Source organism: Necator americanus, chromosome III (assembly GCF_031761385.1).
Source record: "Necator americanus strain Aroian chromosome III, whole genome shotgun sequence".
Lineage (NCBI taxonomy): Eukaryota > Metazoa > Nematoda > Chromadorea > Rhabditida > Ancylostomatidae > Necator > Necator americanus.
In genome coordinates this window covers 6,313,825-6,331,259 of record NC_087373.1, presented here as the reverse complement: position 1 = coordinate 6,331,259, position 17,435 = coordinate 6,313,825, and the positions used below count along the sequence as shown (strand labels likewise).

The 17,435-nt window shown below is 39.8% G+C and overlaps 1 protein-coding gene across 2 annotated transcripts; it reads left to right on the top strand.

Moving 5' to 3' along the window:
* Window positions 1-2,553: 2,553 nt before the first annotated feature.
* On the top strand, window positions 2,554-15,831 carry RB195_008754 (uncharacterized protein; the record flags this gene model as incomplete). Of its 2 annotated transcripts, XM_064195406.1 has the most annotated exons (10): window positions 7,227-7,230; window positions 10,433-10,578; window positions 10,659-10,807; window positions 14,230-14,375; window positions 14,442-14,538; window positions 14,598-14,745; window positions 14,822-14,871; window positions 14,997-15,076; window positions 15,656-15,741; window positions 15,805-15,831. In XM_064195406.1, 10 exons carry the CDS (start codon window positions 7,227-7,229, stop codon window positions 15,829-15,831), a joined length of 933 nt encoding a protein of 310 aa, XP_064046551.1. The 2 variants fall into 2 exon arrangements, with proteins under 2 accessions (XP_013295597.2, XP_064046551.1); XM_013440143.2 differs by lacking the exons at window positions 7,227-7,230; window positions 15,656-15,741; window positions 15,805-15,831 and adding an exon at window positions 2,554-2,635 and having other exon boundaries at window positions 14,822-15,073.
* Window positions 15,832-17,435: the final 1,604 nt, after the last annotated feature.

Here is a 17,435-nt window from a genome sequence, read left to right as displayed (position 1 = left end):
GACTCTAAATCTAACAACGTTTTCATTGTCTCATTTCTTAGTGGAAGAATTCTTTGCTCGTTTTATGACGACAATTGTTTGCCATTCATTTGTGGATTGAGGTTAGACGAAGCGATATTGAGGTTGTCCTTGCGGTCGATCGCATCCATTTAGGCACGCAACGCTTGGCATTGTGTGCTGAGGTTTACGACCTTCCGTTGCAGGTGAATCAAATAGCGCTGACCTCTTTTTTTTTTTGAAAGAAAGAAGCGCTGTAGCAATTGCATCATGTCCTCTTCTGTTTGATTAGTGATATCTCTTATCTGCGTTCTCCTCACCCGAAGCGTTCAAGTGCGTTCTTCTTCTAATGGGGCTCTTCTCGAGTTCACAGCAAAAGCAACAGAGTAAGCACAGCTACACTTAATATACGAAGGAATCCTTAAGATGTGGAGAAAACTCCCTTTTTCCTACTAAATACGCTGCAGCTTGCGAATTATGTACATTCACTCCTTTAACTCATTTTCCTTTGTCGGAACATTGATGTAAGGGCGAATATCGATCCGAGGTTTCTCCCTCAATTTATACTAAGTTTGCACTGACAGAAAAAAGACGAGCATACGACTCCAATCATTTCTCGGAATGATCGGTTCAGCATCTAATATAAAGCTTGTATGCACTTTAGCAAACTTTGAGGTTTACTCGACGTGTTCCCGAGTCCAGTTGTCCCTATTTAGGTGCAGGGGTGTAGAGTTACCAGGAGTTAGTAGTATTTATATGGTCTTATATATTGTTCTCTGTGCAGTTCCACAAGCAGCTGAGCTCACAGCAGTGCGGAGAAGCTATTAGGATCAGGGGAGGAAGGAAGAAAAAACTGAACAAAGAAAGAAAACATTGAGAAGTGTGCAGATTGTTCTTTTCTTCTGTAAATATCCAGCAAGTCGTTTTGAATGTGGTAAATCTGCATTTTTCCGTAATTAGGTACGTGACAAAGCTGGGAAGCGTATGTTATGCATATGTTTCCTTTCTGTCACTCGCTTTTTCACTATTGCTTCCGCATCCCAAGCGGATTTTACTATTAGAGCTAGGAAATTATTTCTTTATAAGTTTCTTTTCGCGTGGATTAGATCAGTTATTTACATAGTCACGCGAAAGGAGAAGGTCATGCGTTAGAAAATTTACCATGGTGTAGGATGGCTGCGCAGCTGCGTATGGCTACGTTCCTATGTCGCGCAAGCTATTGGGCCATCATAAAAACGCAACGAACTGAGGCGTTCTGCAGCATGGAAAAAAGAGAGAAAACATCACCATTCTAGATCTTATCTACTGCTAAGTAGCACTTTCTTTCTTCTTGAACTTTCTACCGACGTGTTGATCACGACCGAAAATTGTCTGCTAGCGAATACTTTGCCAGCATTACATATTTCGGGATATTAAGTTGTTTATTACGGAGCCAGCAGTGTTTATGCGCGGATGTTGGCGCATCGGTGCCACATAAACTTAGTTGAATGTTTGGAATTTTCATTCGAATACCAAGAATCCTAGTTTATTTTCGGCTATATTCTTCAAAATTGTAGCATTTAACTAGCTGGAGATCTTCGGCGCTATTTTTTTTCTCTTCGCACTCTCCTAAACTTACTGAAAATTGTTCCAGCCTTGAGAAATGGTGTTGTTAGGCTACGCCCCGATAGCGATGTCGACGGTTGTGTGTTTTGCTTCATGCGATCGTCGTTTTCGATAGCGAATCTCCGCGCAAGTTTGAGTGGCCATATTACCCACTCTATGGATCATTTTTCTTCTCTTTCATGAGAAATGTGTTGATGTGAATTCTCCGGATCACTGACTCTCAATTTTACTCTAGAACTCATAAACAAGTTCTACTAATCGTATGTTGTTGTGAAGAGAATGCACTTATCGTTTACTCGTTGTGGTACGTTTATAGCACAGAGAATTCTTTTCACTTCCCAATTTATACTTTCTTGTGGTTTTTGCCTTAAAAGATTATATCTTTGAAAAAGAAAAGATGCGTAAAAGATCCTTGCGAAAGAACATATGTACGTGTTTTTTTTTCGCTCGGATTACATGGTTTCTATAGGAATCTTCTATATGTCTGAGACTTATATTTCGAAATGAGATTATTTTTTTTAGTGAGATAGAATATTTAATTCTTGGAAAAGTTCACAGAATAATGCTCCCTGTTAGATCGAATCGACCGTGCGCTGCTACTTTCTCACAGCTGTCCTTTGACCATCTACCATCTGGTCTGAAGCAGGTCCTATCGATTAGCACAACAACGTTCAATGCGGCATTTGGCGGGAATATACTATCAATAAGGACTTTATTTGAATTCAAATGAAATAAAATTCGTCTCATGTGTTCTTTCTGAAGACAAACTGCCATCCTAAACTTTTTTGCTACAGCAGGCATGCCCATTCTCGTTAAGTGCAATGAGCACCTTTTTCGTCAGATCTTTCGTCTTCCTATTAAAATTTTGTTCCTTGTAACAGCAGTGTTCAGCGTTTTTTCCCTATTTTCAGTGCAAACTGGCAACTTTTCCACAATTTTTTTCCTTTCAGAATGTCGGAGTTGTTTCGTTGTTTTCCCTCACAATATGACAGTTCCATCAAAAATGCAGCGGAAATGCATGACTCGCTGATCGGTAGAGCGTAAGAAATACGTATGCCAACAAGTGCCGTGCTTATTTCATTGCTGTACCGAGCCGTTTACATATTTCGTTCCATATTTCTTTTTTTGGCTGGAAATACAAGAATTACTTCTTGAGAATTAGCTGTACACTTCATACGAAGTGTTATTAAATCATTCCAGGCTCCGTTCTTGTTTCAAAGTGGTGGAAAAAAAGACAGATGTAGTCCAATCTTATCACGAGTTACTAGCAGTTACGTTTTACGTTTTTCTAACATTGCATTTGAATCAGCAAGTGTCCAGCTAACATATGTAAATTGATGACGCACGCGTGCCACTATGTACTAATCGTATGTGTATAGCTACAGTCTCCTACATAGTTAATATCAAACGTTGTCGTCGTCGTTACGTTGCACGCGTGATTTCGATGACTACACCGAGGACGATTCGAAATTGGATTATTTGGGTACGTAGGAGCGAATTAATATAGTTGTTTAGTAAAAAGAAATCTATCTGAGAATGATAAAAAACGAATAGATTTCATTTTACGATGAAGAAAGTAACTTCATAGTAGTTATATTCTACTTATAGCGTATATAGTAGGCGTTGAATATGTTCAACCGGGTAAGCGCATCGCCCTTTTGGTCTTAGTAGGGCAGAGTGAAAGAATAGGGATGAATCAAAGAGCGGGCGTTTTCAAAAAAGTGTCGCGCTCAGTGGCTCAAGGTGCCCAGCGACTGTGCTAATTGTGAGAATAGGTGAGAGTTTGTTATTGAAGGTTACTGATTTCTCAGAAGATATCCTATTCTTGTGGATGCGATTGCTTCTATGTAGCAATGAGAAATAACCTGGTGTATGCATTTCGCATTTTGTCTCTTCAACCAAAACTGCGAGACTGAGCTAGAGCCCTTATCATCTGTGAAGTAAATAATCGTGGCTGCGGAAGGCACATCCACCGTAGTCACGTACATCACCACCGGGAGTGCATACGCTTCTATAGTAGAGTCAAAACGACATGAAGCACGGTGCAGTTGCGTAAGCGGTTGCACATGAAGCGAAGCGGTGAAGCGTAGCGTTTGAAATCGAGGTACGACCCCTGCCACCACCGTTCATTACTGCGGTTCGCGATGGTCCCACCTCGATTCCTCGACCGCTGCGCTTCACCGCAATTGCACCGTGCTTCATGTTGTTTCGACCCGACTACATAAAAGAGTACCACTATACCCACTATCGAAAACCAAGTTTGAAAATAGTTAGTCAACAGCTTGATACATTGCGACCTGCGCTTTCACTTATTGTTGCGCTGATGTTTTATATTGATATAGCCGCGAAGCAAACGATGCAGAAATTCTCGTGAGTATCGGCTTCAAAAGTGCAATTCTCTCTGCCCTCAATTCTCACCGGCACACGCGATTGGATTTCTTTTAAAGTGCAATCTGTGTTCAGATTCGCTCCTGCAGTTTTTCTTGGGGAAAAATAGTCTTCATAAGCATTTTTAGTTCCAGTCAGCGCCTGGTTATTTTTGCCGTAATTAGAACTTCACATAATATATTACCAGATGATTTTTTTGTTATTTACTTTTTAATAATTTCCTTACTGTGTTAGAAGTACAAAAAAAAAATCAGCGTATTTTAGAGAAGGTGAGAACGCTTTAGATGTTTGTAACTTTTTGTTTTTGTTTTTTTTCTATGGGAATCCTATGTGTTTACTCTTGGTTCGACTGTGAACGTAGATTATGTTTTTTTTTCCCTTTGTTCACAGATTCTGGTAGACAGGTGGTGGTGGTGTAGAAATTCCTTTTTGACTAAATTCTTGTGTAGTTTTCTTGTTTTCTTTTTGCTTGGTTTTGGATGGCTTGACGTACCCTCGGCATGATTTCACTATTTTTGTATTGAGTAGTTGCTCTTTTCACACACCAATGAAATGTTTTGAAAAAAACATGATTGCTTCACTGTTTTTTTTTTTACTTCCTTCACCATAATTAATTGAATCAGTGGATGAGATGTAAACAATTGCAAATTCAATTGTTTCATTTGATTATATTTCGTATCTAATTTAATAGCCCAGTTACCATAGTTGCAAGTTGTGTCATAGCTTCAATTCTTCATTTGTTGACTGTGGGCGCAGTTAATCATGTTGCATGCTATTTTATTGCTTCGGAATACAAATGCATATTTCCTCTCCATCCACATCGACGTTCGGTACATGCTAGTTTTTATCCATTGGATTCCGCTGATGTGCGAAAAGATGAAATATGAACAGAGGAGAGAGGGAGAGAGAGAGAGCGATTTCGGTCGTCGACATTTGACGTGCGTAAGCGCTGCAATACGACTAGCAATCCAACCGACGATCATCTCATCGGTTTATCACATGATCATAACAAATTCGATTTCAGTTTTATGATTATCACAGTTGTCATTGACTCGCTCATATGTATACTCTCTTGAAATCTGCACCAGTCGAAACTATCGAAATTCATAACCTTTTTTTTCTTAAACCATCTGGATCATCTTTGATAAATAACCAACAATTCCTACGAGATGAAAAATGCGTAAGCACTGGGGTCTAATGGAAGCTATTTTTGGCGACAGCATAAAAAGAGAACTAAACCTAGAGATAACTTTTTATTCTCGAAGCTTTCGATTTGTCGGTAGTTTATGAATATTCATGACAACGTCGATCATCGTATAAATCCTTTGAATAATGATTTTTCCAAGCGAATTATAATGTGTGACCTTGGCGGTTTTCATTCGATCAAAAATTTATTAACCCATCTATCTATCTAGGAATGTTTCTTTACTAGGTTCATTTTATTCATTTAACTTGCTCTAATCCAAATTGGAAAAATTGCCGAAGAATGCGCGCATAGAACCCTCTGCTCTGAGTGTCTTAACATTACTGGTGTTGCTGTTGTGTACAGATACGTCAAATGTCTTCCAACAAATCTTCGAAAATGAGTGCTAGTTTTTTTTTTCTGCAGTGTCTTTGATTCTGTTTTTTCCGATAAATTGCTGTCCTCATTTGTGTAATGGACTCTTTCATTAGAGTGATCGATGAAGTTTCATTAAAAAAAAAGGTTGAGGGACGCAAAGTGCAGAGAAGATGTGCTTTATCCATTTCCTTCGATTTTGAATATTCTCGTGCAAAAGCGATTTCCTAGTGTGCATGCACTTTCGTTGTAATGTTCGGGCGGCGAGGGTCGCTTGTTTTCCAAAGATTGTCGCAGTGGTGTGACGCCGCAACTTTTGTTCTTTGTTTTTTGTTTTTTTTCAGCTGTTTAAATTTATTCCTACGTCGTTGAGATACCTGCTGTTGCTCTCCGCAAACCTACGGCATCGACAATATAAGTGTGCAATTTCGCGTAGATTGGGCTGGATTCGCAGAATAATCTTGTGGTCTTGTCAATCATTAAATAATAGTATTTTAAGATACGTACAATTGAGTAGGAAACCAGTCTTGTGCTACATTTCGGTAAATGGTTCCGTGACTCTCGTCCAGCTCCAGTCGTTTGCGGAATTCACCAGGAAATTTTGGATGCAACCCTCAACCCAATAGCAGCACAATCGTTTTGACACGACCGTACTATATTTTAAGGATTTTACGTGAATTTAATCGAAGTTCCGTAGGTGTTTATTCTTGCAGTGATAGCGTCACATCTTATCCGCACTTATTCCTTCCATTTATATAGATGCCGTTTCTCCTTGCTGTAACTCCACAGAGACGTTTCCTTTAAAGCAGCGTGAAAAGAAGTCATTTTCACATGTGGAAAAAAGTGTCTGTGAGATCGCAAGTGGCCAGTGGTGGGCGAAACACACGTTGAACAGCTGACCGATACTTATCATTGCTCGTAAGATGGAATCAAGCGGTTATCTCCGTGGCATTTCATTTCTAGTATACCAAAAATAAGGTTCGCATTCAAATTCCATCGATTTTTCTGGAGAAGAAGTTTCCTACTACTCTCATAATCAGCTGGTTTTGAAACAAGTTGTTTTGGAGCAATACAGGAAAAAAAACGACTGTTAAATACAAATGCTATCATCACTGCAACAAAATTCGTTTATTACCGACATTACAGTAGTACCTAAGTACACTTTACAGTAGTACAGACTTTACAGTAGTGCTTGTATCCTTACTACTTATATTACTCGTTATCTCGGAATTTTGCCTGTAGTTTGCTCACAAGGGAAGTTTTTCGCTGAATTACCTTATAACCTGTCCCTTAGTCATTTAATTATTAGGTAACCATTGTCTCAAATTTATGACTAGGGTGTAGTTTATGGTTAATAATTAGTTTCAAAAGATGTGGTAGTTAAGGAAAGATATTATGCCAAGGATTACTTTCCTCCAACACAATACCTGGAACTGGTTCCTGTCATATGTGCTGAAATCACGTAAGGTCGTTCGTTAGACGCACATCACGTTCGCAGGGGTTAGCGCAATATCTGAGAAAAAAAGGCGAAGAGTGATAACGCAGCGTGCGCACGTCACGTGACGACGTTTTTCGACATTTCGCCCACTTAGGTTTTCGAAACTCGAATGAGGCAGATTGGTTTTATCGTTTCGAAACAATTTGACAGCTACGGCTACGTATTCGGAAAACAATATAGATGAGTGAGTTCATTTACTTTGCTTTCGAACTTGAGCTTTATTCCAAATTTTTAATCTGAGAGCCAGCTGTTAAATTAGCTGTCCTAAATAGGTACAATTTATTAGCTGTTTTTCCGTTGTTCTCCTTTGTTCGCACTGAAATGACCCTACAGATTCCATATCTTAAGTTAAGGAATGATGTTCCTTAACGTATTGTTTTTTGTGGAACGTTTTCAGCGCTTTACCTTTGCGTCAGTGATGAGAAAGATATTATATAAAAGTGGAACTTGTTCAGAGTGAATATGGTACGAAAGTATCTTTGTTTTTGGTAATCTTAGTATTCCATTTCACTCTTTCGATGCATGGTATCATAGTTTACGTAGCATATTTCCTTATCAGTGCTTCTTAATGCGTGTTTGTGATGCTAGCATCTTTTCGTAACCGAAGACATTTTAGGTAAAGTCATTCGCCTAACTCACGTACTTGCTCTCACACTGTTTTCATTACCAAAACGTTTTGTAGTCAAATACATTTTCATTATGTATTCGACGCATATGGTTTTTTCATTGTGAATGTTAAGCTATTCGTGCGACATTTCTTGATGAGGCGTTCGGAAACATTAATGCTAAACAAAAACATTGAACATTGCGTCGTTAACATATTATTTTGTCGCCGTTTATCCTTTTTTTGCCAAACACGTGGATTCACGTGGTTTTCTTTTTTCTGGAAGAATGTGGATGTATCGTTGAATAGCGAGAATCAACTGCATCTCTTAGTACTTGCTTCATGGTTCACGTATATCCCTTCGAATAGCTACAATTCTATTGCTTTGAGGGCTGGCCAGGTTTTGAAAGTGAAATCTCACCGGCTTTGTTCTTTTTTTGGGTCCCTATGTATTCATGTATTAATGAGTTGACTTCACTTCCTTTGCATCTTTCGCATAATCAACGACAATGCCACGATTCTCACGCAAACCTACAGAACTTCTTACTTTTGACTTTTGATGGTGATCCTCTACTTTTTTTTGGAGAAGATCATATATTAGAATTTTTGTAGCTTTTTCACAGCCAATACGCGATGGTGGCCAAGTCCTCAGCAGATTATCAGAGGAATTTATTCCAATATGAGCAAAAATACACCATAGTATTAGCGTGGAAAGCGTTTTAAGAAGTACGCAAGCTGGGAAAACTAGGATGGCTCTTCTCATCTAAATAACAGTCTGAAGCGAACCTAATATTTAATGTTGTGATCTGAAATTACCATTGGTCTGACCTCCATCTAAATTATTCTAATGCGAACCATTTCATTTGATTTCCATCGTCTTCTGTGTTCCTTCGCTTATTTTGCTTTTATCTTTTTCTCGAATCTTTACAACATACAGTATTTGAAAAGTCCAGAATATGAAGATGTCCAGGAGCTCGATCCTGATGTTATCTATTCGGGAAAGGCATAAAGATTCATGTGATCACAATAAATGAGGCGCGCGGGGAATGCAGATGCAATGTCGCTGATATCTAGTGCAATGTCGTTGAGAATGAGCTTGTTTCATGAGAATTCCAGGATCAGTTAAGCGTTGCTCGTTTGGTAGGTGTACTACATTTTCACTTTTGTTGAATTATTTCTTATCCTTGACAAATTAGACTGACCTTTATATATTTCCGCATCACACACGATTTTGAATGTTTATTCAGCTTTATGGGAGGATTTTCCCGTACTTTTGAACTATTGGACTGTTTACACATTGAACATTTTTGAACATTACGATCAATCCTTTGTTTGTCTTTCTTCATCGTAAGTCTCTCATGTGAAACGTCTGAAGACTTTTAGGCGTTTAGAGCTTTGAACGACCATTAAGCACTTTTAATTGTGGTGGAAAGTTCAACACAGCTGTGCTTGAAAAATATGAGGAGTAATAATTGTGGCAGTAGAGCCTCTAACTGAACTGGAAATTAATGAGTAGTCACGAATGTGTGTGTGTGTTTTTTTTTACCAATGAGGATTTTTTCGTTAAACTTCCACCAGATCATTTACACAAACGTGGATTGGGGATTGTACATCTTTGTTTTCTCCTCCTTATCGCATAGTCTTAAGTTGATCTCAAGAGGACTCGCATGAAAACGCCTCGCTTCTCACATTGCGTACGTATGTGAATACTTAGAACTAAATGCTTTGCCAATCTGCATTCCTGTGCATGTTCGAACGGATTTTGGAATCTTTGGAACATTTTTTATATAATTGCTATCTTCGATTCACATGCGTTATTCATCATATTCCGTTTCCCCTGAATTGTAAAACCGCTTTATTGCGAAAGTCTGCTGAAGCTTTCATCTTTCCTGCTTAAATTCAGGAGAAATGGATCGTGCTTTACGACGTCTCTTCTACCTTCTTTATTTCTTTTTTTTTTTGTTAATGTTTACATCGCCCTTTTTGTTGTGGTACTGACATCAAAGTCCTATTCGGCACAAAGCACATATTGACTCGGGTTTTGAAGTAGTTCAGGAAACTTGAAAGTTGTGTATGATGATCCACTGGACTTTTGTTGACATAGACAACTGCATGAGTTCATCGACACTGTGTCGACTATATTTTATGCGCTGTTTTTGATGGTCTGTTTACACAGCTCACAACAAAACGATTCCAGCGACAGGAGTCAGAGGTGTTAGGGGTTTGGTAGGATTCTTAAGAGAAGCATAACACGAAACTGACGATGTTCGGATCACTTCACGTAAAGATGGTGAGGTCAGGGGAGTAGATAACGAATATGGGCGCGATTGTGTTCACTTCCTCCTAATTGTCCTGAAGAACGGCGTGAGAGAAAATTTTGACGATTGAATTTTCCAACGAGACACCTTACAACTCACCATTTCTGTATACGCAGCAGTTTTCTAAGGTCATTGGTTTTACTTGGGAAGACTGCTGTAGGAACCTCACTGGTTTTAGTCCGCTCGCTCGCAGACACGGTGTGTATAGAGGTGGGGCATTGTAAGGTGTCTCGCTGGAAAATTCGGCCGACAGGGACATTTTCAGGACAATGAGGGGACATTGACTGTGATGGCGCTCATTTGTTGATGATAACCCAAACATCTTCAGTTTCTTCTTATTTTGCGTTTAGGAAAAACAGCTTTTGCTTTTTACTTCTACTTACGTAGGTCTTATTATATTCTTCGTTATTTCGTTCTTGATTGTTGCACAATTTACAATTAACCTCACAGTTCGCGGTTTTCAGGGTTATCAGCGGTTTCTGGCTGCGGCTCGGCAAGCGGCAATTCTATGGAGGATGGCGGCTCGTCAACGACTACTCTTCTCGTATCGTTGCGCGACCGCGAACGCGTCTTCTATACCGCTGGCCGGTTGCCTGCCAGATTGCCTCAAGTAATCCTTGCTTTTCAGCAGCACTTCACTAATAGAATTCTATTAGAAGACCAGTTAACGTATTTTTCACGTTGTTGTAGGGTGAAGGTGTGATCGGTTGGTCATGTCGCGATCGAGAAGCGGCCTGGATCTGTTCTGCAGCTAGACGACTTGGTCTGGATGTTGACTCGTTCGCGCTTGCTGTTGCATTATTAGATAGGGTCATCTGTGGAACAAGAGTTCCGACGAAGTAGGTTTATATTTGTCCTATTCCCTACCTTTTCCTCTTTTTTTGTCTTTATTTTTCCTTTTTTTTTTTTTGCTTTTTTTTTTTGAGCGCGGTGCAATCCCGTTTATATTGTTCCATTTGTTATAACGTATAACATGCTGAAAGCCAATTACATAGGCACGCTCGTGTGAGCCTGTTCGGGAAGAATAACACATCGTACGAGTGCATTAATTATCATGCAAAATACATGGGATGCAAATGTAATGCCATCGAAGAGAAAGTATGATGTTGCTGAAAATGTTGGTCGATAGAAATTTTTCGTTGTAAGGAACGAAAGGAAGACAAATACGTACGGGCAATTATTTTGACCAATCAAAAAATTTATAGAAGCTATGGAATTTTCTGTGCTGTTGGAAAAATCATAGCAAAAATTATAAAAAAACATATTGACATAGAAAAAGGTGAATTAGTGCTCATCTTCCTTCAGTGCTAGCGAAGTTTTTGTGCATCGATCGCTCCCACAGAAAACGTGATGTGAATTACTTTTGAAGTCTTCATTTGGGACAGGATAACAACACTGACGAAGTTGTTGACTTAAGAGAAAACTCACTTTTAGATTTCCAGAAAGAAAGTTGGAAAAGGTGTCTTTTTTGCATAATTTATCTTCATCTTTGGTTTTGGTGCCATTTGAAATCGTTGATGAAGTTGTTCGATAATGTGAAGACTTTTTGATGTCTTCAACGATGTGATAGATTGTTGTTGACCAGTGAAGTGGTTTTTCGCTATCTCTGTGTATTTACGATCACGCGGTACCGCTTGTTCTTCCTTCCTTCACTTCCTGTGTTACAATGGTCATAGGACATGGTTGTGGGGCATCTATGAGAACTTTTTTTTCTCCCAGGGATCGTGTCCTTGATTTAATTGCTTTTGTTACCCGACTTTTCTGAATTGCACGTATGATATGTTTAAAGTATTTAGATAGGATCAGAAAAATAGAACCGGCTAATACTTCGAGGAGAATCTAATTTGGCTCATACAATGAAAAATGCGAATCGTGCATAGTTCCTATTGTTGTAAAAACAAAGGTTTTTTTTTCTGTCAGTATCCAAGGAAGTACATTCTCAGGCTGCAATATGGAACAGTAGTCGACCAGCGACTAAAATTGCTTAATGTAGACATCCTTGTTGATATAAACATTCTATAACGTTGCAAAGCTTAGTGTACAAGTGTCCTAGAAAAAACGTGTCTCGTGGCAATAGGCGTAGTGGTTCGAATATTGCTGCACAGGGACTAATGAGAGGTGAGTGAAGCGCAGTCGGTAGGAGGTTTCGCTGTAATTGCACGACAGATCGATGGTTCGAAACCGACTTAGTTTCAACCTAGCTTTCATCACTCAAGGGTCGATAAATTGATAGCAGACTTGTCTGGAAGGATAAGAACGCTGACTTGACACTTCGGCTAACCACCGCCGGTCATTGTAAGGGCCAGTTACACTTTCGTTAACCTCAAACGATTCTGAATTGAAGCGAAGCCGTTCGCGCGTTCCATGTGGATTTATTGATGCCAGATACTTTACCCTTAAAGGAATACGCGAACGCGAACAACATTCGAGGGCATTCCTATTACAATGAACTCTTTATGCATCATTAACTCACATCGAACACATGCAATTCATGTCAGCGCTGATGCTAAGTGACTACCGTAGTGCGAAAAGCGGATAAAGGGAGCGAAGAGCTGTGTAGACACTGACATTTATGCAACAGAAACCCTCCATCTTGTGTTAGCTGGCGATGCGCAAGCAATCCTAACGAAATTCTCAGTGATGTTCCATTTACCTGGTGTAGCTCATTTGCAAAGATGGAACCGCTATGTGTTCGGAATCATCGCGTCTACAAGCGTAAACCATACTCCTCAACCATGAGCCATCTGTATCTTTTGTACTCAAAAGAAAAAGTATGTATAGTTTATAAGCTAAGTACGACTGCATACGCGGTTGCGCTCTAAGTGATGTGGTCGATATACCTGTTCTGATCGAGATGGGACCACCATTAGCTTCTATCAAACTGCAGTGAATAGTGTTGGTAGCGAGGTTCCCCTCGATCACAACTGCTAGGCCCACGACTCTCCCCCTACGCAACTAACGAGTTTCAGCTCGTTTTGACCCGATTATAACAGTCCAAAAGGTGTGGTTTTGTAACGCTAGAACTAAATATCTATGCAGCGATTTCAGGATGACGTAAATTCAGACTTCAGACGTGATTTCGTGGTTGAGAGACAGGGGAAAAAAGTGACTGAAAGAGCTCGGGTGCTTTCGACGTCAGTGGTTTTATGTTAGTCTAGTCTCGCAGTGTCTGAGCAAAAGTCAGCGTCTATTGAAATACGTGCAATGTTGTGGCAAGCAGAATGCTGACATTTTCGAGTGCCATTGAGTTGCAGGGATGTTTAAACAACGTTTAGCTAACAGAACGAAACACAGTCGCAATGTTCGACATATGCACAGTTTGAGAAGCAAGGTGACGACCAAACTGCTTTCTCCTTTTACTATCTTCAAATCGTTGTGATCGTTTCACAGCTGAGACGATAGTAAAAATCGAGCAAAATAATTCTCAAAATGTTCCCTTGACAACTATTGGCCGTTGTACTGTCTTTCGTCTAAAAAGAGAATTTATGAACAAAACAAGACGTCCTTGTGGGACGAGCACGTAAAAGGTTTTTTAGTCGTAGAAGAAGAAAACGGAGGACTGTTTTTGATCCCTAGAGAAGAAGAACATATGGTTTTCTTGTGGAAAAACTAACAACAGTTCTGTGGTAAGATGAGGAGAATGGCCTCTGATGTGACAGTCAGCGAATTTTTGATACAAATGTCTTGAAATTCAAACACCTGAGTAGTTGAACTAGCCAGGGACATGAGAGCATTACACAATGATTTTGACGTTGTGACTTGTTTTCTCCCGATTTTTGTTGTTTTCAAGTTTCTGTGTGAAAGAACTTCTCAGTAAAAGAATAGAGGAATGGTAGGTAGGAGAGCATCGTAGCTGAGTCGGAGTTGAGAGTTGCCTGTGGTGAACTTTAGCTGCTTCTTTCACCTATGATCAGCATTTGATAAGCTGTTGTAGTTCTTTTTAGCACAGAAAATTACCGGGTTACTGAAATTCTCTCTAGTTCTTCCATCAGCTCATTTGACTTATAGAACAAATCCATGAGTCTGCATACAGTCTAAGATACTGAATACAGTGATCTTTGCAAATAAAGCTGCTTCTTTTTTATTTTTATAACCTTTCCTTTTTGGATTATAATTATCGACTGCTGAGAACTAGTGTTTTATGATAGTTCCAAATTATTTTTTGTTCCCGTACGAAATAGTGCAAGTGAAGTGCGTGTCATGTTTTTTTAATGTCATTAAGTGAGATAATTGCATGCTCTTTTAACATGGCAAATTCCAGATACGTGAACTGCGTTGCTGCTGCTTGCCTATCGTTAGCGAAGAAACTATGTGAAGATCACGAAGAAGATGCATCTCTGTATCTACAGAGGCTTCGACTTTCATATAGTGCACGAGAGTTGAAACGTATGGAGCTTCGCATACTAGGTACATTTGTTGTTTTTTTTCTCTACTCTGCAAGAGCTTGTCCGAAGAAAAACATTTTCATTGCAGATCTGCTCGGCTGGGATGCATATTTGCCATCGTTCGATCGTTTTCTCGTAGCACTTCTTAAGTCCATGGGTGGAGAGTGGTTGATGTCGCCGTTGAGGTCAGTTTGAAGAAGAGCTCCTTTTAATTTCTTATTATCATATTCGTCCTTACTTGTAGAGTTCATGTGGAAGCGATTGTGTGCGACTCATCCGTGATGTCCCAATTTGCCCCATCAACTCTCGCCCTTTCTGTAGTGAGTCTACTTGTGGAAGCGACTAGTAAACAATGGATGCCAGCAATCCAAGCGCAGATTAGGATCTGCAAGGTGGGCAAGAATTCTTTTCTAAATTTCACGGGCAACTTTCACAAGAAGAAGGAGCATCAGATTTCATTAATTTCAGACCGATCCATGTGAACTGCTGCGCTGTCGTGAGCGTTTGTCGAGTGTTTGGTCTCGTACGCTAGTTCCATCGTTATCTCCTTTTGAACTATTGTCACCAGCTCCTGATCCACCCACAACTACTGTATCAACCGCATCGTGTCGCGGGCCATCGCTTGTTGTTACCGCAAGTCCAGGCGGCAAAACCACTACTACCAGTGCCGCAACCGAGGGAATCACCTCACCTCGTGCACCGCAACCCACTCCGTGCTGAAAGGTGTGTTTTTTGGCTTTGTAAAAAGTGCATTAATATCTTTCATCGTTCTAATTTTATTGTTATAACAATGATGGATGCAGAGCATTTAGGAGGAGGTAAAAATTTCTATCAAATGTTCGCGCAATTTTATTGCTTGAGGAAGAGCTTCACTCTGACCTACATTTTGGTACTTATCTGGTGACATTGTGGGAGTGCGTGCGACTCATATTGCACTTGCTGTGAATTTCGCAACTGAGTTTGGTTTTAAGAAGGATGTCCGGTTGGAAATAAAAATCCAAACATATTGCGCTAGGCTCGTAATATTCAGCGAATACGTTAGGAAATATATGAGTGAATGGGAAGGAATCTCATCAGAGCGTGCGAAGAAATGCAATCTTCGTTAAGGTCACTGATCTCACTATCGATTTGAACTTTTAATTTTGGGGATGAATTGGACTGATGTTTTTCTTAAGTCACCGCTTTATACATAAATTAATTTTTGTTATTTTGTGTTGAAGAACGAAGACTGAATAATCTAGCAAATAGTGTTCTTATCTTAACAGTTTGTAAAAGATATAATACTTTGTTTTTTTTTTTCAGGTTCATCTCACGCCGTTGTTGGAGTGCGTAGTGTCTGTTATGCCGTCCATGAGAGACTACAAACATCGATCGATTATTGCCCAAATGTGCTGTCCCCCTAGTATTACTGCCTTTAACTCTTCATTTCTACTCACCAGCATTAGTTGTAGACGCTTCGCTTCCACATCACTCCTTAGCAGGACCCCTAGAGGGTCTGTGAATGTTGTCAGCGGCAGGTCCGTAAATGCACACACACGCATACCTATACGACATTAACGTAGTGGGAAGAAGATGAAGAATGCCTGCTTGTCTGACCACCTGCGTCTCTTCCCGGATAGATTTTGTAACGTGTTTGCTGTTTTTTGGAGTTACTGTACCATTGAAGAAACCGGACCCCAACGAAGTAGTGAACGCCCTGATAAGAAGATGAGGTCCTTATCTCATCTTTGGCCTTTAGTGATTGATTGTTGGTCAATTCATGTAGTTTTTGTTGTAAACATGACCTAAATCACTAAAATAGCCGTTGTAAATATGTTATTTTTTGTGTAGAGTTCACTATTTTTGCGGTGTTACGGTGACAGTAATTGTGTGTATCTTTCTCACTCTGGATGACTCATGTTCTACTCAAGTTCTATGTACCTCTGTGTTCAGCTGTCTAGTTATCTTGCTCTGTAAATTAGAAGTTCTGTTAACTTATTTCTAGTTTTTGCACCTGAAAGGTAAAAAAAAAATCTGTAAGTAGTTTAGAGTTGTAACTCGTGTTAAGTTCAGGTTTTTTTCATAACATGACCACTGTCCCCATTGCACTTTGGCGCATTGTTTACAGAATACCTCTCATGGACGAGTTCTTTGTGAATAAATTGTTGATCTTCTTTCGTACATTATTTCCTTGTGTTTGGCATCGGAAAGTGCTAACTGGGAGTAATCCAACACATCTTCCAGAAAAGGAAATGCAAATGCGAAAAACAAAGGGCATGTTATACGTCTGTTTCTTTGTCGAAACGAGGAACTTAGTGGAAATCTGTATTAGGTTGGCAACTAAGTCCCCGCCCCTTTTAAATTTTAATATTCTGCATCTCATTAAATATTTGTGGCATAATGCTTTATGCTATACGAAAGATAATGTTTTGTTCTATCGGAATCTTTGTATTACTTTTTGCTCAAGCTAATTTATATTATCAAAGTTCTAAGGCCACAAAAGCTGCTCACCAGTAATAATTCGATAAAGAAATCGTTGTTTGCGTCCATGGGTTGCGTGGTATGCCTAATATTATGCGATCACAGACTATACTTGAGTGTTTATAGCATAAGCTTTCTATTTTCTAGTCTTCCATGTGCTTTTCTTCAAAACCACTCTGTTAGATTTGGTTTTTTTTCTTTCTTCATGCGTTGTGAAATGAACTAATAGGGTAAAAAGTAAGCTCCACCCCGACAAAGACATGATCGCATTGAGATTGGTAGGATAGCTTAATGCGATAGCTGTGGGGATGGTATGTCATGAAGTAAGCTGTTTTCTCTTTTTTCGCAGCAATTCATCATGTCCATCGACATTGTGCTGCGGAAGAGGTGTACCCATTCCCAGTGCAGTTTACTCGTCGCGGGCAAAGTGTAGTTGGGTGGCGGAGGGGTAAGGGTGCGCTTTTAGCAACGCTCTTATCGAACTGCACTCGACCTGCACTTAGGGTGCAAAGACTGTTCTTAACACTGGAGTGAGGAGAAGTCCTATCTCAGGGGAAAAATGGGGAAATTTATTTGGTGGGGAAGAGGGGGCGCTCAGTGGCGCCCTTATTTCCCGACGCTC